The 21,994-nt window shown below is 44.3% G+C and overlaps 1 protein-coding gene across 1 annotated transcript in view; it reads right to left on the bottom strand.

The window, feature by feature from the left end:
* The window catches only part of ABTB3 (ankyrin repeat and BTB domain containing 3), a 272,945-nt gene that overhangs the window by 15,857 nt on the left and 235,094 nt on the right, over positions 1 to 21,994 (bottom strand). The window contains exons 7-11 of the mRNA XM_077829043.1: positions 21,642 to 21,743; positions 20,471 to 20,564; positions 20,230 to 20,365; positions 17,578 to 17,798; positions 14,777 to 14,955 (exon numbers count right to left, since the gene is read on the bottom strand). Coding sequence (XP_077685169.1) covers positions 14,777 to 14,955; positions 17,578 to 17,798; positions 20,230 to 20,365; positions 20,471 to 20,564; positions 21,642 to 21,743 — 732 coding nt within the window. The remainder of the gene's footprint in view (positions 1 to 14,776; positions 14,956 to 17,577; positions 17,799 to 20,229; positions 20,366 to 20,470; positions 20,565 to 21,641; positions 21,744 to 21,994) is intronic.

Raw genomic sequence — 21,994 nt, 5'->3', positions numbered from 1 at the left:
CTGCAAAAGCATCCAAGGACAGACCGTGTCTCCTGTTTCTTCAGACTTAATGCTAAGAGAAACGCTCAGAAGTAGATTGCAGGGGTACCAAGCAACTCAGATTGTCAAAAAGGGTGAAATGTGTTTTTCACTGAAAACCTGAGCAGGGAGTCTGGGAATGCAGCTCAAGAGACGGGAAAAACACCTGCTGTTTTGCTTAAAGAAATTGGTGACAAGGACGTCATTATACACTAGCAGCATATTTGTATTTAGTATCTTTTATACAGAGCTTAGCAAAGCACTTTACAAAGAGTGTGAATCAGACGCCTAAGAGAAAAGGAAGGTTTAAGACCAGATTTAAAGAGGAAAGCGACTGGGTGTCCTGCCTATGCTACTGGTACAACCATGATTTTGTAACTGGTTCATGACATGCGTCTGACCCAATTACAACACACAAGGCTGAGCTGCATCCACAGAGCATGTTTTGTTTGTTTTTTGCAGCACTCCCATGTGTCAACCAAGATTAAGTAGCCACATCTACCTTGCTGTCGAAGGTTGTTTGTATCAGTGCCACATGGGGAAATCTGGGCAGCTATCCCCATGTCCCTCACCAGGGGACAGAGTGTTTGGAGGACATGCAAAGCAGGACACCAGCAGCATGTGGAGCATTGCACTCTGGGAGGTCCTTCCACACAGAGAACTGAAAAGGAGGAGGGCTAGCCAACCTGATTACACAGGCATTTAGGAGGTCCCATTTATACTGCAAAACATGGTGTGATAAATTGGTTACAGGAAGACTGTAACCACCTTAGGACACTGACCTGGGCAAAGCATTGTCAGCTGCCACAAGTTATTAACAGAGTATTAACCATATGGTACTGCAGACACAAACTACATCATGATACTGTTGTGTCTCTGACTACAAACTCGGGTAAAAGCTGTAGTGTAGACAGGGCCTTAGTTACACTACCTGGCTGTGCAATAGATTTACACATTGTATATCAATTAAGAAAAGTGGAGCAGGGCGTGGGACGAAAAGGGATAGGGAACAGAGTTAGGAGCAAGAGAGTGCTGACATGTGGAGTTGTGTAGGCCAGGCTGGTGTGACTAAGAACAGCTTGTGGGTGATATAGGTCACACAGGTAAGTCACACAGCTCCTCAAATAAGTGACATGGGATGTATATATGAAAACAAATCACACAGGTGCTTATGTGCCTGATTTTGGAGTTTCTGATCTTTCCTGGGAACGCAGATTTATAGGAAAGAGATCTTACAGTTGGAAACTCCATCTCATCCTGGTGGACGAAGACCTGGCCTCAGTTATTCCTGCCTTCGCCACCTCTCGGCTGGACTGCAGCAATGTGATATACCTGGGCACGAAGCAGTCAGCACTTAGGAGACTCCAACCAGTTCAGAATGCTGCAGAACGCCTCCTTAGCAACGCAGGCTACCGTGAGCACATCAAACCTGGCTTCTGCTCTCTATAATAGCCTCCCATAGAATACTGAATTAAGTTCAAGGTCTTGGTCCTTAATGTCAAAGCTCTCCATGTCTTCCTGGGCCCAAGGTCTCTAAAAGATTGTCTAAAGCTCTGGGATAAAGACCATGATTGGCAACTTCATTCCTTTGGCACCATGGAGCTTGCAACAATAAGAGTAAAGCTTGTCTGTGCAGGAGACACGGATTTCTCCGGGGGTGTTCTGAGACTGTGGAATGAACTCCCCAGGGAAATAAGGACCTCCGCAAACCTCACCACTTTCTACACCAAGTGCCAGGTGCATTTTTTTGACCTTGCCTTCTCTTACATAAACACAGAGTAACAGGTGTGTATATGTATAAACCCATACACTACCAAAACAAGACACTCCATTGCACCCGTTTCTCCCTCCGGGGGAGGTTGAGAGAACAAACAACACATAACAGATGCATAGTCACATGGCTTAATGCATTGCTGGAAGGCATTCAGATACTACACTGATGAACGCACCATAAAATTCTATATAGAGAATAGAATATAAGAGAAAGCAAAAACCAAACAAATCATTCTATTTTACACAGTGTGGAACTTTGTATTTGTAGTACTGTCAGTAGTTTTCATTTTGGGGGCAGTCCAGACATATGGTTGGTGTTGACAAAGTCAGTAGTTCACAAAATCAACAGACACAGCTGAAAGGCCAAAAAATTGCTAAGCTGAAAAGACGACAGGAGGGTAACTCACTGCTAGTTCAGATTCATGGTTCCCAAACAATAAGTTTTCACCAAGGACGTGGAGCGGAAAGGAGAAAGTCATTAGAACAGGGTAGCTCAGACTCCCACACACATGCTGGCCTTTGAGGGATGTGGATACTGGATATGATCTCTGAAGCCTGCAGATTTTAACAATAAACCAGGCAGGAAGAAGCAGCAGAGAGGGTAGATAAAAGGGAGCCTTTGTCAGAGATGGAAGTCTATGATCCTGGGCTGCTGAGTAATAAATAGCTTTCACAGAGGAACTTAAGGCCAAATTCTGCTCTTGGATGTGTGCTGGGGGGGCTCCCATTGGGAGCCAAGCACAAGCAATGAAGAATGGAGCTTGGCCCATTAAAATTGCCATACTGGAAGATAGAAACAATCCAGTAAATCCAACATTCCTTCAGACCATCACCTTAACTAGATAGTTCAGCATCTGCCATGGTTACTAAGCCCACCCTGTGAAACACCTGCACAGTCTGGGAGGAAATTCTTCTTTACCCCATCGGATCAGCTTATCCCTGTCACCCCACCACTTGATAAGAAAGTAAAGGCTGCAGGAGCTTCTTTTGTCTAGGATGACATTGAAATTGAAGGATCAAACAATTTGTCTTTTTTTCCTGCAGTCTGATGTTGGAAAGATTTTGCTGCCAGCATATGTGATGCTGAGAACTGGACTGAGGCCAACCTCCTTTCATACATGGGTATTCAGTTGCTGGCGAGGAGAGTTGGATGTATTTCTATATGGTATGAGAGGGAATACAGTTTCACATTGGATATAATGAGGATATTACCCAACCGAGAGGTAATTTACACAAAGGCAAGAGGGAACGACAGCTCAGTCACTTCACGGAGGTGGTATTTCTGCTAGGGAGGCAGTAAGAAATTTTGCTTTGTTAGGACAGAGGCAGTTGTCTGCCTTAACAGCGTTCTTCAGAAGAGATTGAAAGCAATTTGCAATATTTTGTGAATATATTGCATTGACATTGGTTGGCGGGACGAATGAGTTTCTCTGTCTACGCAAAGCTGAAGCCTTTCAAGCGCCCTGAGCAGAGACCCTTTGCTCACTGTTCTGGAGCAGAAGAGGGAAGATAGAACCAGCCAGTGGGCTGTATGTGTGGATGGTCTTTCAAAACCCCCTTTGCTGAAGGTCTGTGGCAGTGCTCAGCAAAGGCTACTCCAAACAATTTGCTCCTTAGAGTTCCCTGCCTCAACCCATCTCATTTTATGGCCTGATCGTGCAAGGTGCTGAACACCCTTGGAGATACTGAACACCCGTCACTCACATTTACTTTTGAGAGCTATTGAGGGCACTCAGCTCTTCTTAGGATCACAAACCCAAGAAAGAATCATAATAGGGGGAAAATTGGTTTATTGTGTCCAGTTAGGTTAAAATTCAGTTCTTCTCTTTCTTTCTGACTTCTAAGATACTTGACCATGCCCTTATCTTCTCCTACAGCTTCTTCCAGTCCCATGTTGTTTTTCTCCAGTCTGTCCAAAACACAGCTGCTAAGATGGTCGATTAGACCATATCACTCCTATAACTCCCTCCACTGGCTTTGTAACAAATTATGCTTCTTGGCCTTTCCTTTGAAGCCCTGCACATCTCTGCCCCAGACTATGTTTTGGATTTGGTTCCTAATCACATCCCCTTCCCTCAAGCCCCATCTATGCCAGCCTCCCTATCACGTTGGTTCCTTCTCCTGCTATTGTTTCCTGCTAGACCCTCAAATCCCTCCCAAAGACTCACTTTGATACCAGGCCCCCAAACACTAACTTACAGTAGACACATACCTTCTAAACAGAAAAGTAATGTTCTAAGGTAACAATTATTCAGGGTCTCTCAGTCTCTGCCTTTTAGCAGAGCCATGGCACAGCTCAGGGGAATATGGATGTATGCAAAGGTACCTTTAAGCCACTTTTGCTTTCCTGGATCCTAGGGCTGCTGGGAGCCTGGCTACACCTGGCAAAACATACAGCAGCCTGAAGGCTGCTCTACACTATGCTGTTTGCCCATAGCTCCATTGGATAATTGCAGCAGTGGGAGCTCACCAGGGTGAACCAATCTATTGAGAAACCAGTCCATGGCAGGCAGAGGTGCCCCTGAATGATTACTCTACCCAACACCTCTCACCACCATAAAGGGACATATGGAGTTAAGTGGTGCAGAGGCTGTTGTGTGCCCGCCCCCCCATGTCTGAATGACCATCCCCACTTTAGTAAGAGATTTTCTGTGTCATATCTCTCTGAACCTTTTCATTCTTCCCTAGGTATTTCTGGTCAGGTTCTGCAGTAGAATTCACTTTTATTAGCTGCATCAAACCTGGTTAAATGTCACTTCAGAGGGCTGCTCCTAGATGATTAAATAGCATACACATAATTACTATTAGTCAACAACTGTAAGGTAGGGAAGCCCTAGAGATTGGATGTACAGTTAGAGGCAACGAACTGCATAACAAAATAGGTTTTGTTAGCATCAAATGCAGGCCCTTGCATGGCAAAATGGAATTAATCGCAGGTGATGCTCGGAAAACTGCCAAGATTCTGTTTCAAAAGGTTCTTTATATCACAGCCATGCATTGTGTACAGACACCTCAGCTCCAGGAGCTCAGTCTAATTCCTGGGTGATAAATTAGAAGAGGGCAGACATATCATAGAAACAGTGCATCCAGTTTCTGACAAAACAGGAGTCACATACACAGCATTCTTCGTAAAACTGTGAAACTTCTGCTCAAATATCCTTTGGGTGCAGTACAGGTAAGCATGTGAACAGAAGGCAGTAAAATCAAATCCGTGTTAGTATGAATATGAATCTATGCTACAAAAACATGATGACACTGAGTTAATAATCTGTTATTAACATGCCACTCTGTACCTGATGTCCACGTCTCACATGGAGAATGCAAGATGTACATGTGTGGAGGACTTGGGTCCTGGTTATTCTGAACTGTTTAGACACAGAAGTACTGAAAATGATGATAGGCAACACTACAGACAACTGCAAGTACCAGAGTATGGTGAAACCTGTTTTAAGAGACCATCCAATGGCCCAGAAAAAAGATCCATCACCTACTTATCTGAAGTTCAGACAAAACTGCACTAGTCATCTTGAGGATTCTTTAAAATGGTCACTGTTGATGGCCATGGATCACTTAGAGGTGGTCCTTAGAGCAGGTTACACTGTTTTTTTTCTTCTTGCTGAACAATACTTACTTTTACAATATAAAAAATAAAATGAAAATTGTGATCTCCTCCAGTCCCTACCTCCTGCCAGAAAGAGCTTATCATTCTGTATGTGATTGATCCTAGAATACAACAGCATGCATCCGGGCACCGCTAAGAGATGAAGGGCCCTTGAGTGGGTGCACAGGGACACTGGGGATGAAAAGGGTATTCCTTCCCCATGGCATTATTTAGGACTAACCTCAAGCTGGAGTCCTTGCACTATCCCTAGCAAAAAGACAGCTTCGGGCTAGTGCCCCCATTGGAGCTAACCTCTACAAAGAAGAGAAAGGAGGGGCAATGAGAAGATGGGGACCATGGGCTTAGAGCTGGTTAGAAAATGTTGGCTTTTTTTCCCCCTCCCATAGAAAACTTCCATTTTTCAGTGGAAATTTGAAAACCAAAATATTTTGATTTGGAATTCCTGCTGCGGTGCCTCATGTTCCCATTCTCCTCTACAGGGTGGGCTCCCCTGGTTGGACTACAACTCCCATGATGCACCACGATCTCCTCTCTTGGACATGGGAGGTAGTGCATCATGGGAGTCTGTGACCATAAGGAATGTACCTCCAGCTAGGGAGCCCAACCCATAGAGGAGAATGGGCACATGAAGCAACCAAACTACAACTCCTACAAGGCACAGTGGCAGTATTTCCAAATCAAAATATTATGGTTATCATTCAAAATGCATCCATTTTCAAGAGCTTGATTTTTTGATAGAAATTCAAAATATTCTGTGGAAGGCAGAAACTTTTTGTGAAAAACCCAACTTTCCATTGAAAAACTGTTGTCAATGGGAACATTTCAACCAGCCCTAGATGGGCCTTTCCTTCCATCCTACTCAGCAGAGTACTACAGCCGTCTAAGGCATGGCCCCTAGGAGCTCAGGGAGATACATTGCCTCCTGGATCTTCCCCTATGGCACTGGAGCTAACTCATCTTCACAAGCTGTGTTCTTTGGTTAGTCAATTTCAACCCCTCACACTGCTAGGGAAATTTTCAAAAGGAGACCCACTTGATTATACTCTGTTCAATGCAACATACATCCAGCTTCCTCATTCTCCAACCCAACATCTTGGATTATCCAGGGCCTACCGGGGAACCTGAAGATTTCCAGAAGCTGTGTCTGGCCCTTCACTTTAACTGACATGGGAAGGGGAGAGAGGAGCGGAAGAAAAGAGATCAACAGCACCTGCTGAATGTTGGAATACTCTGAGAGACCTCTCCTAGAAATTTGTTTTAACATAGATGAAACCTGGCAGCACAGTAATAGGACACACATCTCCTCCTCTTCCTCTTTTAGTTAAGTTTCAATTTATAATTATTCTCCTACTTGATGTCAGATATTTCAGGCCTTTCCTATTGCTCCTGTTGCTTCCAGACGCATGAAAATTGTTTTCACAATAGTTAATGCTTCTTGCCAGAGGCTCATAAGTGCTGTTATTTCTGAAGAGATTATAGAAATTATAGAAATGTAAAGCTGGAAGGGACCTCCAAAATTCAAGTCCAGCTCCTTGTGCTGAGGCAGGACTAACCAAATCTAGACAATCTTTGGGCAAAAGTTTTAAAAGCACATAAGTGACTAAAGAGCCTAAATCCAATTGACTGTCAGTGAGATGTATGCTCCTGAGTCACTACTGAAAATGGGACTTAGGCACCTAAATCACTTAGACATTTTTGAAAATGTTGTCCTTCATCTCCCATTTCTGTTTCTTGCCTGTTTTCTCTTTTCTCCTCCACTCCGTCATCTTTGATCTCAACTTCTATTCTTTTTTTACATTTCCACACCCACACCTCTCTTTGTCAATCTTCTATTTTATTCACTGTCCTTGACATCTCCCTCCTCCCCTTACCTTGTAACTATAATTCTTAGAAATCCATTTATGTACTTAAAATAAAGCTGATTATTGTTCAAAAATTGATTATTACCTACTGTGTACAGAGAAGAGCTGATCAAATGTTTTTCAATTTTTCAAAAAAATTCATTGCAAATTTGTACAAACCTTTTTTTTTTTTTTTGCTGTTTTTTGACCAGTTTAGAAAGTTGTCGACATTTTTTGGAAATCTGAAATTTTGAGGAAACAGTTTTGTAAAACAAATCTGCATTTCTTAGCCAGCTTTACTACAAAGCCTGGTTAATAACCCACTTAATAGATTATGTCCTGGATAGACCTAGGATATCACCAGTAGAAACAACAGGGAAGTTACAGAATGCTAATGGAGGTGAAGGCCCACCCAGAAGGTTTCAAATAGTTTTGTCTGGTCAATGCACCACCAGGAAACTGGACATATGGAGAATTCCTCTAGTGTCAGGCCCTGATTCAGTAAAGCATCTCTATTCATGACAGTTATTAAGCACAGGCAATGAGGTGTAATCATGTGCTAAGGTGCTGTTCTGAATCTGGGCTTCAGATAGGATCCAATAGAGTGGCATATACCAGCCCCATGCCCACACTATGGAAGAGGCTCGGTGTAGGGGGCAGTGAGAAGGTTGCAAGGGCCAATATTTGGAATTTTTTAAGATTCATATCTGAAAACTATCCCAAGACATCTAAAGACAATAGGATATTAACATCCATGGACAAAGTACGCACTAGATGATGTCAGTTCTTTCTTTGGTACTGCTGACAACATCTCTTGCTGTACTGCATGGAACTCTGGTGATTTTAATTTGAATCTTAGTTCAGAGCAAGCAGCATATTTGAGATCTGAGCCCAAACATCCTAAAAAGTTTGGGGATGTTTAGATCTGAGGTTTTAATTCAGGCTCATCTTTAGTTTAGGCTCTAGGCTGTAGCTTTCTTCTCCGCTCATTAGCAGTAGCCATATGTGGTGGGGCGCCTGCCCCACCCCTATGAGAGATAGGGCTAGAGTAGGCCAGAGTGGCTGTGCAGAAGGGCAGCCAATCAGGAAAAGGCCTACTGGGAGTCAATCAGGGTCAGTATTACAGCCAGCCAATCAGGGCTAGGCTCGGCCCTATATAAAGGCTGCCCAGGAAGGGAGCAGGCAGTCTGTCCTAGACCTTCATGGGGGAAGGTCTGTCTCCTGGGCAGGAGACAGGCACCTCGGACAGAGCAGTGCTGGGCAGGCTTGGGGGAGCATAGAAGGGCTCTGGCCCAATACCTGCCAGACTGCAGGCCCTGAGAGAAAGGGCCTAGAGGGTGCGACGGGCCAGAGGGGAAGTGGCCCAGGGACAGTTAGACAAGGGGAGAGAAGCAGGGCAGGGAGGCTGCCACTAGAGGGTCCCTGGGTCAGGACCCAGAGTAGTGGGTGGGCCTGGGTCCCCCCCTTCTTCCTTGTACAGCACCTGGCCATGGAAGGGTGGCCGTGACAGACTGCAACCAGCCCTTGAACAGAGGGGCTAGACTCAAGCGGTTGTGGTTGGCCGCTGCGGCAGGAGTGAACTGGAAAGACGGCTGTTAACCCCCACCCCCTTCCCAGAAGGGGGCGAGTGTGGACTTGGGGGCACTGTTGGAGGGCAGTGTCCTGAAGAGGATGCCGCAAGCTGGGAGCAACGTGGGTTGAGATGCCAATCGAGGGCGAGAGACGGACGGGACACCACCGGCAGAGGGCGCTCCACATGAACTGAGCTAATTCCCGGACTGAACAGCAGGAGGCGCTGCGGTGGGGAGTCCCAACCCCGTCCACCATATTACAGTCAAACTCTGCTGGAACATCTCAGAGAGTTCTCTTTTGTAAACAAGAAACAAAGAAAAGTCTCTTCATGGAGGCATTTTTAGCACAGACTGGAGGAATGCACATATTCTATAACAGGGCAGAATAATAATCAAAAGCCAGCTTTGTGTTACGTAAACACCAATTTTTATTGGACACTAGAGATTTCAATGAGAAGTTTTGTGAATTTTCTTTGGGTCTTGAACAGCACAGCACAGATGTTGACATACAGTAATTCAGTGGCATCTCTTTCTCTTTTCTTCTAATTCTGCAATAACAAGATATCCAATACTTGAGAGGGGTCAAAACTCTGTTTTCTGCTCTATATAGCTTCTAAAGCAGGGATCGGCAACCTTTGGCCCGCGGCCTGCTAGGGTAAGCCCCTTGGAGGGCTGGGCCAGTTTGTTTACCTGCTGCGTCCACAGGTTCGGCTGATCGCAGCTCCCACTGGCCACAGTTCGCCGCTCCAGGCCAATGGGGGCTGCGGAAAGCAGCAGCCAGCACATCCCTCGGCCCGTGCTGCTTCCCACAGCCCCCATTGGCCTGGAGCGGTGAACCGTGGCCAGTGGGAGCCATGATCAGCTGAACCTGCGGACACGCAGATAAACAAACCAAACCAACCCAGCCCGCCAGGGGGATTACCCTGGCAGGCCGCGTGCCAAAGGTTACCGATCCCTGTTCTAAAGCTTATCTCAGGGCTGATAGCTCCTTACTGTCTCCTACTTCTGTCTGTAAACCACTCTTGTGTGCTGGACATGAATTTGCGTGGTTAAGAGCCTCATTTGTCCCAGAAATGGCAATATTTTTCCTCATCCAAAGGACCAAGTCCTCTGGCAGACCACTACTTTACTGATAGGTTTAGTGTCGCAAGTTTTGTTATAGTGGCTCTCTAAATTGTCCTTTAAACCAGGGTTGTTCTCTCTGAGTTCTCCTCATCCTTTTTAGTGATACTGCCTTCTCTAGTACATCTTGTTCCTGGCGTGGTGAAGGGTTCATGCTGACTACCAGCATTCCCCCTCAGGGTTGGACACAAATGATCTGTGCATTCTGATATTTCTGTCTCAGAAGCATGGAAATATCACTGGATTATGCATTTGCTAAAAGGGGGAGATATTTAGAACCATAAAGGGAAATTAGGAGATCAACTCCCATTGAAATTCAATGGGAGCTGGGTGCCTAACTTCCATTTGTGCCTTGGAAATCTTCCCCCAATTGTCTCAGTACATTTGCTAAAAATGTACTGACTGTTTTTCCCATGATTTCACTTTCTAAGAGGTAATGTTATCTAGGACTTCAGCTCATCCACACACACCCATCTTGCCTGATTTACTAGATTTTGTTTCCATTCTTTGTTCCAAAGCTGGCGTTTCCAAAAATATGTTTTTCTTTCTGTGTTCAGCAGCAGCATTTCAGCATATAAAGGGGAGCAGAGAATGCCAACTGCAGCCAGCCAGCCAGCAAAACTCTGACAGCAGTTCTGCCTTGCTGCAAACTTCCCACAGGAATGTTTGCATCTGGATCCTAAAATCTAGATACTGCTAGGGAGGTGGGCCAGAGCCCCAGGGGGACACAGGTCCAAGTTCTGACATTCTGCAGTGTGGATGCAAGTCAAGCCATAGACCCGAATCTGCTAAGTGCAGTATGGATGTGTTAGCACAGCTGTGAGACCCAGGTCCAGCAACTGCAAATCCAGATTCACAATACAGTGTGGACACTCCAGCACAGGCTTGGAAACACCCAGTTCACAAGCCTGGTTCCCACCGTCCCGGGTTTAGTGTGCAGTGTAGACAAACTCTAGGCAGCTTGGGAACTTCTAGGAATGTTTCCTCATGTAGCAGCTCAATTTGAGCGAGGGCAAGGAAGGTCTTGTGGCTAAAATACAAGAATGGGAGTAACCAAACCGGGTTCTATTCATGGATCTGTCCCCATGATTATGGGACAGTCACTTAGACCACATTTTTAATAAGTGGCCACTGATCTTGGGTGCTTCAACTTCTGGGTGCCCAACTTTATACAACCTGGGCCTGACTTTCAGATGTGTAGAGCACCCTGCAGCTCCCATGGTGAAAATGTGGCTGCATACCTCTTTGTGCCTCAGTTTCTCCATTTGTAAAACCAGGATAAGATTTACCTATCTCACAGGGGGATAATGAGGCGCAATTCATTAATACTGAAGTTACTGGATGAATGGAACTATTTATAGAAGTGCAAAGTGTTGCTATTCTTAAATATAAATTGTCACTCAAGAACAATACACTGAGCATCATGATATGCATCATATGGGACATGCTATTTTTATATTGACCAATAAATTTTTAGTGACTTCTGTCTCTTCTGTAAAAAGTTACTTATTTTACCTTTATTTCCCCCCAACACACTTGTTAAGGAAATGTTTCGGGCCAGCCTGTGGTATTTAACAAAGGAGGCATAATCCCTCCTTGAGCTCCCAGCACACAGGGGAGGGCATGTCCCTTTGGATAAATCATGCTCCCCCTGACTCTACAAATTGTGGGACAGGGTCTGAACCAAAGACCCGCTCCTTTCCCACCCCTCTATGTGTGGATTTCCATTCCTGGGTGTGCATGGAGGGAACAGTCTCTGCCCTGGCCCTTGTATGGAGTATGCAAGTGGAGTGGGAGGCCCCTTGAACCAATACCTTTCCCCACAGCTCTCCCACACCATGACCAGGGACAACTTAAGTCTTTTTGTAGAATCTTTCTCCTGGAAAGCTTCTAAAAGTTCCTTGTTTCCTTCCAATATTCTTAAGTCCCTTTATTTTAGGATTTACCGAAACTTTCCTGGGTTTTACAAAAGCCATTATTCAGTTTTTACTGATTTTTTTTTTCACCCAAATTTTGGAAATGCCAGAACTCTCCAGAACCAGCTCCCTGCTCCAGAAGGCAACCTGGACCACGCATCTCTCCTTCTGGAGCGGGGAGCCAGGGCAGAACTGCTGGAATTAGTTGCTGGTGTACATTCTGTTGTCTGATCCACGCCCACCACGTACACGTTACTAGCTTTACAGACAGCAGAGATAGTTGTCAGCATTCAAAGCAAATAAAAGTTAGAGAACTACTTTTCTTGCTAAAATGGATTGAAAATGAAAAGCTGTATCTGACTACAGTTCAGAACAAAAGGGGCTTTCCTAAAAGTTTAAAGACACAAAAACAGAAGAGAGTGACATTTACCCTGATATTTATTCTGGAAAACTCTAAGGATTTTGCTTTTGCACTATGACAGGTTTCAGAGTAACATCCGTGTTAGTCTGTATTCGCAAAAAGAAAAGGAGTACTTGTGGCACCTTAGAGACTAACCAATTTATTTGAGCATGAGCTTTTGTGAGCGACAGCTCACTTCATCGGATGCATACCGTGGAAACTGCAGCAGATATTATATACACACAGAGATCATGAAACAATACCTCCTCCCACCCCACTGTGGGGTATTGTTTCGTGATCTCTGTGTGTATATAATATCTGCTGCAGTTTTCACGGTATGCATCCGATGAAGTGAGCTGTAGCTCACGAAAGCTCATGCTCAAATAAATTGGTTAGTCTCTAAGGTGCCACAAGTACTCCTTTTGTTTTTGCACTGATTTTCACTGATTTTTTTTAACTTTTGTAATAAACACTAATAAATTCCCAAGAAATTTTAAACAAAACAAACACTGAAAACAAAGGGCCTTAGACACCGTGTATATGTTCTAGCCTTCTTTCTGCAAAGGAGCTGTTCGCAAGAGCCCATTTGGTCAAGGCCATGACAATAATTCTTGCTATTGGCAGACATCTTCTAAGTCTTTATAGTGTCACACAATGATTCACTGTACAGTTGAGCATATGAAATGATGTGTGTGTATATAGTGTGGAGGCAAGTTGGATAGCATGGAATTTCTATCTTACTGGCTTTTTCTGCTATTTCAGTTGTTCCCCCGCTCCTCCAGCAGTTTGGCTTTAAAGTGAACCCAAAGCAGAACAAGCTGGCTCTACTTTACTACAATGCCTCCTACAAGACAGAGACTCCCGAAGACCTATTTTGACATATCAGAGGGGTATAATTCTGTCTAAATAAATTATTTTAAAGCTGACCATGTGAAAACCACTGGCTTTGGCTGTAGTCACCCAAGAAAACAACAATTTATTGTATCCTTTATCCCAGATTAAAGTTCCTAAATAATCCCTGTAAAGGTTTCAGTCCAATTGTTTTATTTCATCTTTCAAATAGAATAGCAATTTGCTGTCCGGTGTTGGATAAATAGGCATTAGGCCTGTTGAGGGGCCTACACATTCCAGGATTTAGAATAATTTCCTCAAAGCTATCTCTAGAATCCTCCACAGATACCGATCCAGCATCAACTAATTCTGAAGTTGAAATTCATAGGAGCTAGGGGCAGGATGATCTCAATAACAGGCCTTCGCCCCTGGAATCCATTCCTACAGGAATATATATTGAAGCCCGAGCCCTGGCCACTTTTGGAGTGGAATGTAAGAAACATCTGTGTCTAGGTCTCCGACTAACTGCTAGTTCCACAATCTTTTCGTATTCAGTGAGTAGGTCAAAACCTCTGCCTTTTAACATTAACTAAATTGCTGCTGCAGATTATATGCTGCCTACATTGGTGTTCAGGAGGTAGGTAGGAAATGTTATTCACTCTCATGCTAAACAAGCAAGGGGGGGCCTTACTAATGTGTATCATAATACATCATTAAAATAATATTCAAATAGTTTTGATATCAGACTCCTGCTGCTTCTCAATTTGGCCACTAAAATACTTGCTTCTTGTCAGTAATAGATTATGCTTGATTGGGGCTTTCTGGGAGAGGACTTGGTTGTGTTTTGAAGTCAGTGGGAGCAGCAGGGGAGCTAATTTTGGCTGAATCAAGTTGGAAAAGAAAATATCCAGCCTTCATTGGGGGAAGATATTTCCACTTTCCCTGGACACCTGCCCCAGCTCTATTTTAGCTGCATACTTGTATGTATCTCACTAAAAGCTCAGTTGTCTGGGTCAGAAAAGGTCTGACTGAAGGAATGATATGGGGGTGGGGGTAATGAATGCTGGTTTATGGGAGATTTTTTTTTTTTAAATTGTTTTTGCCTGGACATTAGGCCACCAAGATAGTGGAAGATTTTTTCCACTGATATTTAAAGGGAAAGAAATAGATATTCTATGACCTAAATAGGTTGTCGGGTTGTATAAGTCCCCACAAAAGATTCCACATGGGGGGCAGAAAGGCTTGTGAGAAGATAATATATGGAACTGAAAACTGGCTCAAGAAATCCAAAGCAAATATGAATATTAGCGTTGCTGTATGGCCCTAGAAAGCAAACTAGAGAGAGAGAGACTAACCTTGGTTGACTCAGCTATCAACATCTCTTGCTGTACTACGCTGATCCTTGTGACTTTAATTTTACCACTAGGCTTTAGCTTCTGATGTCTCTCCAGCTCACTGTTAGTGTCAGTATTAAGCTGTCCTATCAGTAGATGTATATAGCTGTCGTGGTTTTTTGTTTTGTTTTGTTTTTAAACCCACACATCTGCACTTGCAAATCAGGAAACAAATACAGAAAATCTCACATAGTGTAATGAGTTTCAGGAGATCTGTGTAATATTGCAGAGATTTTTGGACGGTGTGGAGGTTGTGTTAATTTCTTCAAAATCCACAATTTCTCATACCTTACTTGCTTTCAGTATTTCAAACATCAAAGGCAACCCATGTGTGATGAGCTCCTCAGTGTACTCTTCCTCCTGAATGGATTTAAATTCCTTTAACAAGCATTGGATGAGAGGCCGTCTGTGCTGCTGAAAGGAAGTTCGCAAAGACTCCAACCATGTATGTAGTGTCCATGGAACTCCTGTACAAAAAGATGAATTTTAAAGGTATGTGTATATTCCAGACCATCACAGAATGAGGCATAGCTAATTTGTTTTTTAATTGTATGACTTTAGGGCTTGTGAATGGTGCCAAATTGAAAGCCCTAGAAACTGACCTCCTATTTACCCCACAAGTAATGCCCATCAATATGCCTCAATCCTAATCTGCAGGGACACGCCTCCAAGTATAAGAAGGTAGTCCAGTCCCTGGTTCAATTCCCTGCTCTGCCACAGATTTCCTGTGTGACCTAAGGCAAGTCACTTAGTCTCAGTGTGCCTCAGTTCCTCATCTATAAAATGGGGATAATAGCACTTCCCCATCTCACAGCAGTTGTTGTAGGGATAAATTTATTACAGAGTGTGAAGTACTTTGAGACCTACTAATCACAGGTGCTGACTTGTTTTTGCCAGTGGGTGCTTTGTACCTTCTTGTTTCACTATGCATCATGTAAGTACTCCTGCCACCGACCGGTAGCTCAAGGGTGCTGAGCACCCCCTATTGTTTTTTTTTTTCAGTGGGTGCTTGAACCCCAGAGCACTCACAGAGTTGGCACCTATTCTACTGATGAAAAGTGCTATATAAGAGCTAAGTAATATTATTTAGCCTCTCTGCTGAGCCAATTAGTGTTCACTGCAGTGGTGATTTGTGATGTGGACCTCATCTAGGAACTAGATTTATGCCACCGCACTCATTTGCAGTGGGCTACCAAGGAGACATCAGACAGTAAAAACATCTAGTCACTGCCAACTTTGGCTGGATTTGAACCAGTGACCTGGAGAGGAAAATGTTTATATCCGCCTCATCACTCCTCCAAACCATGCATCCCCATTTATGTTGATACAGCATCAGGTGGGTCAGAAGGTCCCATTTTTACAGTTACTTGTCAGAGCAGAACTGCACTTTAACAATGTAAAAGGAATTGCTATCACACACTAAATAAAAATTGCAGTAGTAGAAGACAGATAAATTAGTCCAAATCATATTCATTAAGGAACGGATTGTAGACCAACCTACATGCCTGTGTGATGGCCATCTTGGCTGACACCAGAGATTAAACTGAGGACCTGCAGAATTAAAAGCATAAACTGCTACAGCTTGAACTAAACAGTCAAGTCTCTTTGACCACGAGCTGTAACAACTCATATCCTCTGGGGATTGGCACAGTGTGGGACCTGTAACACACACTCACCAATGGGTTACATTTTCAGAAGAGTGCGAGAGGAAATATAACCCTCCTCTCTCCTGTCCACACCCTGGATCTTGGGTCCTTATAGGTGCTGCATGCCCATTTCTCCCCTCCATCCCTACAAGTGGGCAGGATCTCGAGTCCAACCGTCCCCTCTCCCACTGCCATGAGATCCTTTCACATTCACTTAGTAGGAGGTGCTTTGTTAGACCGGTTGCACAACCATTCCATCCCTGTGTGTTTATGCAAACCTGTAAAAGGTTGTAACTCAGAGTAGAAATCATGATCCATGTGACAGGATTCCAAGACTCAAGTGTTCTTGGATATAGTGCTCAGAAGCATGTTTGGCAGCAGAAGTCTTTTGGTTTCTCACTGAGCACTGATTAACACATGTTGTAAAACAGTCAACAATCAGAACAAAACGGTTTCCTTGAGCAGTGACTGACTGGCCCTGGAGAGGGTGTTTGAAAGGGTCGCAGAGCTATGTGATTAGTGCGCTGAGCAAATTCACTGCCTTTCTCCCCCAGGAGGGTTGCAAGCAGCAAAAGGGGGAAGGTTCTGTGACATTTGGGAGGTTGGTGCTGGGAGGAGCGTGGTGTTTGGAAGCAGATGGGTGGTTGTGAGAGCTGGTGCATGAACAGCTGGCACAGCTGCCCCAGAACTGACGTTTTAGTTGGACACCTAGCTAAGCAGAGGTGAAGAAGCCTGCTGATGGGAGCCAGCCCTAGCAAATCATCCTTTCTTCTGAGCCAGGCATCAGAGTGCTTATTGGGAACCACTACGTGCCAGAGCCTACAAAGCGGAGCAACTGAAGCATTTTTAACGAATGAGTCCTAGGTGTGCCTGGCATTCTACCAAGAACTGAGGCTGAAAAGACCTGGTGTATCCGTTCTCCAGCACCTCCATGTGAGGGGGTGACTACAGCTGTAAGTGGGTCATGCTCTGTGGCTTACACCCAACTGCCTGAAGGGCATCTGAAAAACAATGTTTGAGTTCACCTAATTGGAGTAGGTGATTCCATTCATGACGCAACATAACAGAAAGAAACCTGTCTAAATGTATATGAGATTTGCCACATTTTGTGATGTGTGGCATACATGATTGTGAAAAGAAAAGCAACTCACATGCCATGCAGAGAAGATTATCTTAGTCAGCCATGGCTCCTTGGCATTAAAACAAAACTGACTCAATGGATCCTCCAAGAGTCAGAGGAGAGTCAGTCAGTGCAAACTGGGTGTAAAGCTGTGACTCCGGTTCTTCAATCCCACACACGTGAAATTCCCCCAATTATTGCTTTCATAAAAACTCAGGAACATTCAAATGTGGTCAGTGTGAGTGACAGGCATTGCTCCCACCAAAACATACATGACAGTTGTCTCTCATGGGAGGTAAAGTGCAGAGGACACCAAGACTGACCTATGCTCCTTATGTCAATAGTGACATCCACATATCCATGCTCGGCGCTGTGGTACATGGCTTCTTTCAGTGCTTTCAGTTTGGCCTTGCTGTTGCGGCTGGCACACAAAGGAGCTGGTGCAGCATCTGCCAAGTCAGTTCCCTCAGCCAGTATTTCCTCCAGGGACAGAATATCACTCTTCTCTTTCTCTGGCTGAGCAAGCAGCTTACGAAATACATTCCTGTCAGCCACAATGCAAGAGAGAGAAAATCAGAGTTAGCTACTGTGTTTTCCTTCTGCCCGGGATATTGGCTGCAACATGGCAGGTTTGGAAACCTATTCAGAAGGCCAATCAGGAATTATTTTACGAAATGTTAATTCACCTAGTGCTCAGTTCCTGCAGCCCTCATGCAGGCAATACTCCTACCAGTTCAGGAGTTGTGCCCATATCATAGCTGCAGGACTGGTTCCGTTGCTCTAACGAATGGCAGCCGCACCGTACAAATGTCACGTGTACAGCAGAAACTTAAATCAGAAACTTATGATCGAGCGGTGACTGTTAAATGATTAAAAGCCTGTGTGGAAAACCTTGGCAGAAGCTATCCCACACTACGGGAAAATGGAGTTGTCTTAGGCACTAAAGAGTTTCTATTCACAAAGGATGCATTTAGTAGCAAATAATTGATAGAGATGAAACTTAAAAAGGGAGCTGTCTAAAACCACTGAAAACACCATCATTCTCAATTAACAGTCAAAGCAGTCTCGGTAAAGCTGGAGCTACTAATCATTCAACTACATCTGGCAGGGCAGGTTCAAGCAAACCTGGGACCCCAGCTGCAAAGCCATTTATTTGGGCACTGAGCTGCAAGGCCCCAAACTCAGCAGTAGGCATGATACTCCACTCCCACCAGGTTTAGAGCAGTGTAACTCCATTGACTTCAGCGGAGCTACTCCTGGTTTATGGTGTTGTGAGAGGAGAATCAGACCCAGCGTGCAATTTCTCCCCAACCTCCCACCCACCTCATGCACTTATGTTCTGGTAGCAGCACACATTCAGTTCCACGGGTAGGGGCAGTGCTTAATTTGTAATGAAAGAGGTGTCGGGGCTCAAGTCATTTTATTTCTTTCATAACTGATGTGGCAAGTCCAGAGGTGCTAGAGCTGTGAACTGCAAGTCCTGCCACAGATTAAGCATTGAGTAGGGGTAGGGGGCAATGGGTGTGTGTGGGAGAGAATAAGCAGTGTGTCCTGGATAACTGAGGGACGGCTAGCATGGGTGGCGGGTATTGAAGACCAGGGGAGGCTAAGTCTCCCCTAACCCAGGCCATGGCCCCACCCCGATCTGCCTGCGGCCCCGCCCTCACCCCCCTCTCCCCTGAAGCCAGTGGGGACTCCGCTCCAGCTGGTGGCCTGGAGCTTGGGGCTCGGGCCAGCTGGCGGCCTGGGGTGGCTTGGGCCAGCCTGGGGGTCTGGCCAGCTGGTCAAGCTGGGGCAGCTCAGGCTAGCTGGCATGGCTGGGGTGGCTCAGGTCGGCATGGCTGGGGCAGGCCGGCCGGGGCTCCTCTGGCCATAGGGTGGGTGTGCGCTCGGGGCTCTGTCGGGTGGGGGGGCTAGCCTCTTTGAAGGGGGAGTTCACTTGCCACCCATGATGTCTAGAGGTGTGTATGGGTAGAGGAATAGTGGAGGGAGCTTTCCAGTAAAACTAGTTGGGGGAGTGGGGAGAATGTGAATCTGTGATGTGCCTCAGCTGGTGCACAATATAGGGGGGGAAAGCCTTGATTTCCACAAGGGACGCTGCTCTGCAGCGCTCTCTGACAGCACGAAGCATCTCCCACTCCACACCATTAGGCACTGCATGGGCATTTTAACAAACTCGTCCCCTCTCACCCCGCCCCTGCAAGGGGCCGCTCTTTGGCTGCAGATGGGCAGCATTGTCTGAACCAGCCCTGACAGCTACATAGCATATCATTAGGCTGTTAGCTCTTTTCTCTAAGCAAACATAATGTAGATACTGTCTCTAACCTGCATCTACGTTCCTCTGGAAGGCTACAAGTAGAAAAGTATGAATGTGAAGGTCCTAATACTAATCCATAATATTGTAAATTAGTACCTGGATTTTGCACAAATAACTGTTCATACATATCAGTTGTTCATTTAATTTATTTTTTAATTTATAACATGCTCCCAACACGCTGTCTCTGGACACACACATAATGTTAACACAAACAAAAATATCAGCACTTACAAAAAAAACCCCACTTTGTTTAATGACAGTTATGGCTGCTGCAGGAAACTCACAACACACACAAAACCTTTAGAAATATGTAAATACATTCAGGGAAGTCCTCCAGCACTCACTGGAACTTCAGCATTGACTACAACTTTGTAAACAACAAACTGCAACACTTCAGAAGGCATTCACATCCATTTCCACATATCGAAAAAGCAACGTGCACCTCAAACTGATCAAACTCATACACTAACAGAAATCCCTAAATCCAATCTCAAGTCTCTTATACCAAAAAGGGGCACATCTGACTGTCACACTATCCACACATGTGCAGCAGAATTCTACTTTAACACTGAAGACCATACATCAGTCCCTCCATGTCAGCCTCCCAGGCAAACCATAATCACTTGACCCATGCAACAGAGACCCATTCCCACTCTACCTGTGTCCATGTGCAGCAGCCTGACTGAAAGAGTTCATGTCACCTTGTGGAGTCATGGAAATTCCATTTCTGTACATTGTTCCTATCATGGGGTCAGCGCCTCGCTCCAACAGCAAAGTCACCAGTTCAAAATTTCCTGTATGCCAAGAGAGATTTTAATTTTTTTTAAAGTCCAATATTTTTGCAACTAAGTCATATTTCCCAATTGAAGAGTTTATTCCAGCAGAAGGAGAGTCCTTACCAGCAGCTGCTGCCAGTTGCAAAGGAGTTTCCGAGTAATTTTCCTCTCCATGCTCTAAAGAACCTTCTACCTTTGCTCCAGCATCCAGCAACAGCTATAAAGAAAATGCACCATTTAGAGTTGTTGGTGACATCACAGAATTCAGAGTTTATGAATTGTGAGAAATTGAAGTTTAATATTTATCATTATCCACACATTGGATGCAGTGAAGACAAGTGACATGCAAATTTTTTTTCTATTATTCAATTAGTTCTTTTTCACTCACGATACACTGTCAGACTCCTAGAGTATTAGTGAATATTCCAAAGCCAAACAAGTACTACCCAATGTTCCTGACCTGGGCAGAAGATCAGTAGTGTGAAGTAATGTACTAGATTGAGGCACTCAAACTTGGCCTAACCAACAGCCTCACTGACAGCTTGCCTGGAGCCCCACATACTTTTCATAAAATGGACGAGATTTCAGTTGTCTCCGTCTTTAATAGAGAGATGTTTCCAGAAGAGAAGAGGGTTTCAGGAACAAGTTGTAGCAATGCATGCTGGAACCGGCAGTCTCCTGGGGTACATTTCTATTTCATTATTATTATTAAAGATGAGGCTGGCCATGGACAGCACTACAGAATCGGAGGGGACACATTCAACCTGTCTTTGGCCATCTATACCCTAGATCTCCTTTGTCTAGTGATTCATTAATTGTGCCATGTTGACACAATTACTTTGAAAAACAATCTCTCTCAACTCTTGATATGCCATACCACAAAGCCAACATATTCACGTCTTTTCATGTCTGGATAAAGTGATTGAGCACTCCTCTGACTATGGAACAACTCAGAGGATTTTTTTCTGAAATATCACATGTATTATAATATTTTAATAAATGCAAATATTGTTAAGAGTGTAATGAATGAATAAACAAACACATACAACAAATGGTCAGAAAGGAGCATGAGGAGTTGACGGACTTTCTTTGATGCAACTGTACTTTAAAATTGTCCTATTTAAACCTCATATTGGTTAAGATTTGGAGGCAGAGATCACCATATCAGATCAGTAAATGATAGAAGAAGTAACCAATATGAATATGAGAGGGGTACCAGGCTTGAGATGGATGCAGATTACAACCCAACTGGATAAATAAAAAGTGAGATGCAGGTAGGGAAATACAGTAATACCTGAACTACAGGAATATGTCCATGCAACACAGCAAATGTCAGAGCTGTCCAATGGCGGGTCTCGGGGTGGACGGATGGATATTTATGAGCAGTACTGACAACCTATAAACAAATTAAAGTTATTTTCTTTTAAAATGGGCTTCAAAGAGCTTTAAATAATAAAACTCAACCTGCCTGAAAGCTAGGCACATGGGTATAAGTGATAGAAAAAAAACCTCAGAAAATGATTGGTTCTATATATTTTTTCCAGCAGAGTTTTTACTTAGGAAGAATTTTTCATGCTGTTTACTGAGAGATTGATCAAAGCTCATAGCAAATAAAGTCTCTTTTCCAAGAGCTGTTGCTCCCTCTAA

This window comes from Eretmochelys imbricata, chromosome 1 (assembly GCF_965152235.1).
Source record: "Eretmochelys imbricata isolate rEreImb1 chromosome 1, rEreImb1.hap1, whole genome shotgun sequence".
NCBI lineage: Eukaryota > Metazoa > Chordata > Testudines > Cheloniidae > Eretmochelys > Eretmochelys imbricata.
Note: the sequence above shows the minus strand (reverse complement) of the source record. Positions and strands in the feature narration are given on the sequence as shown.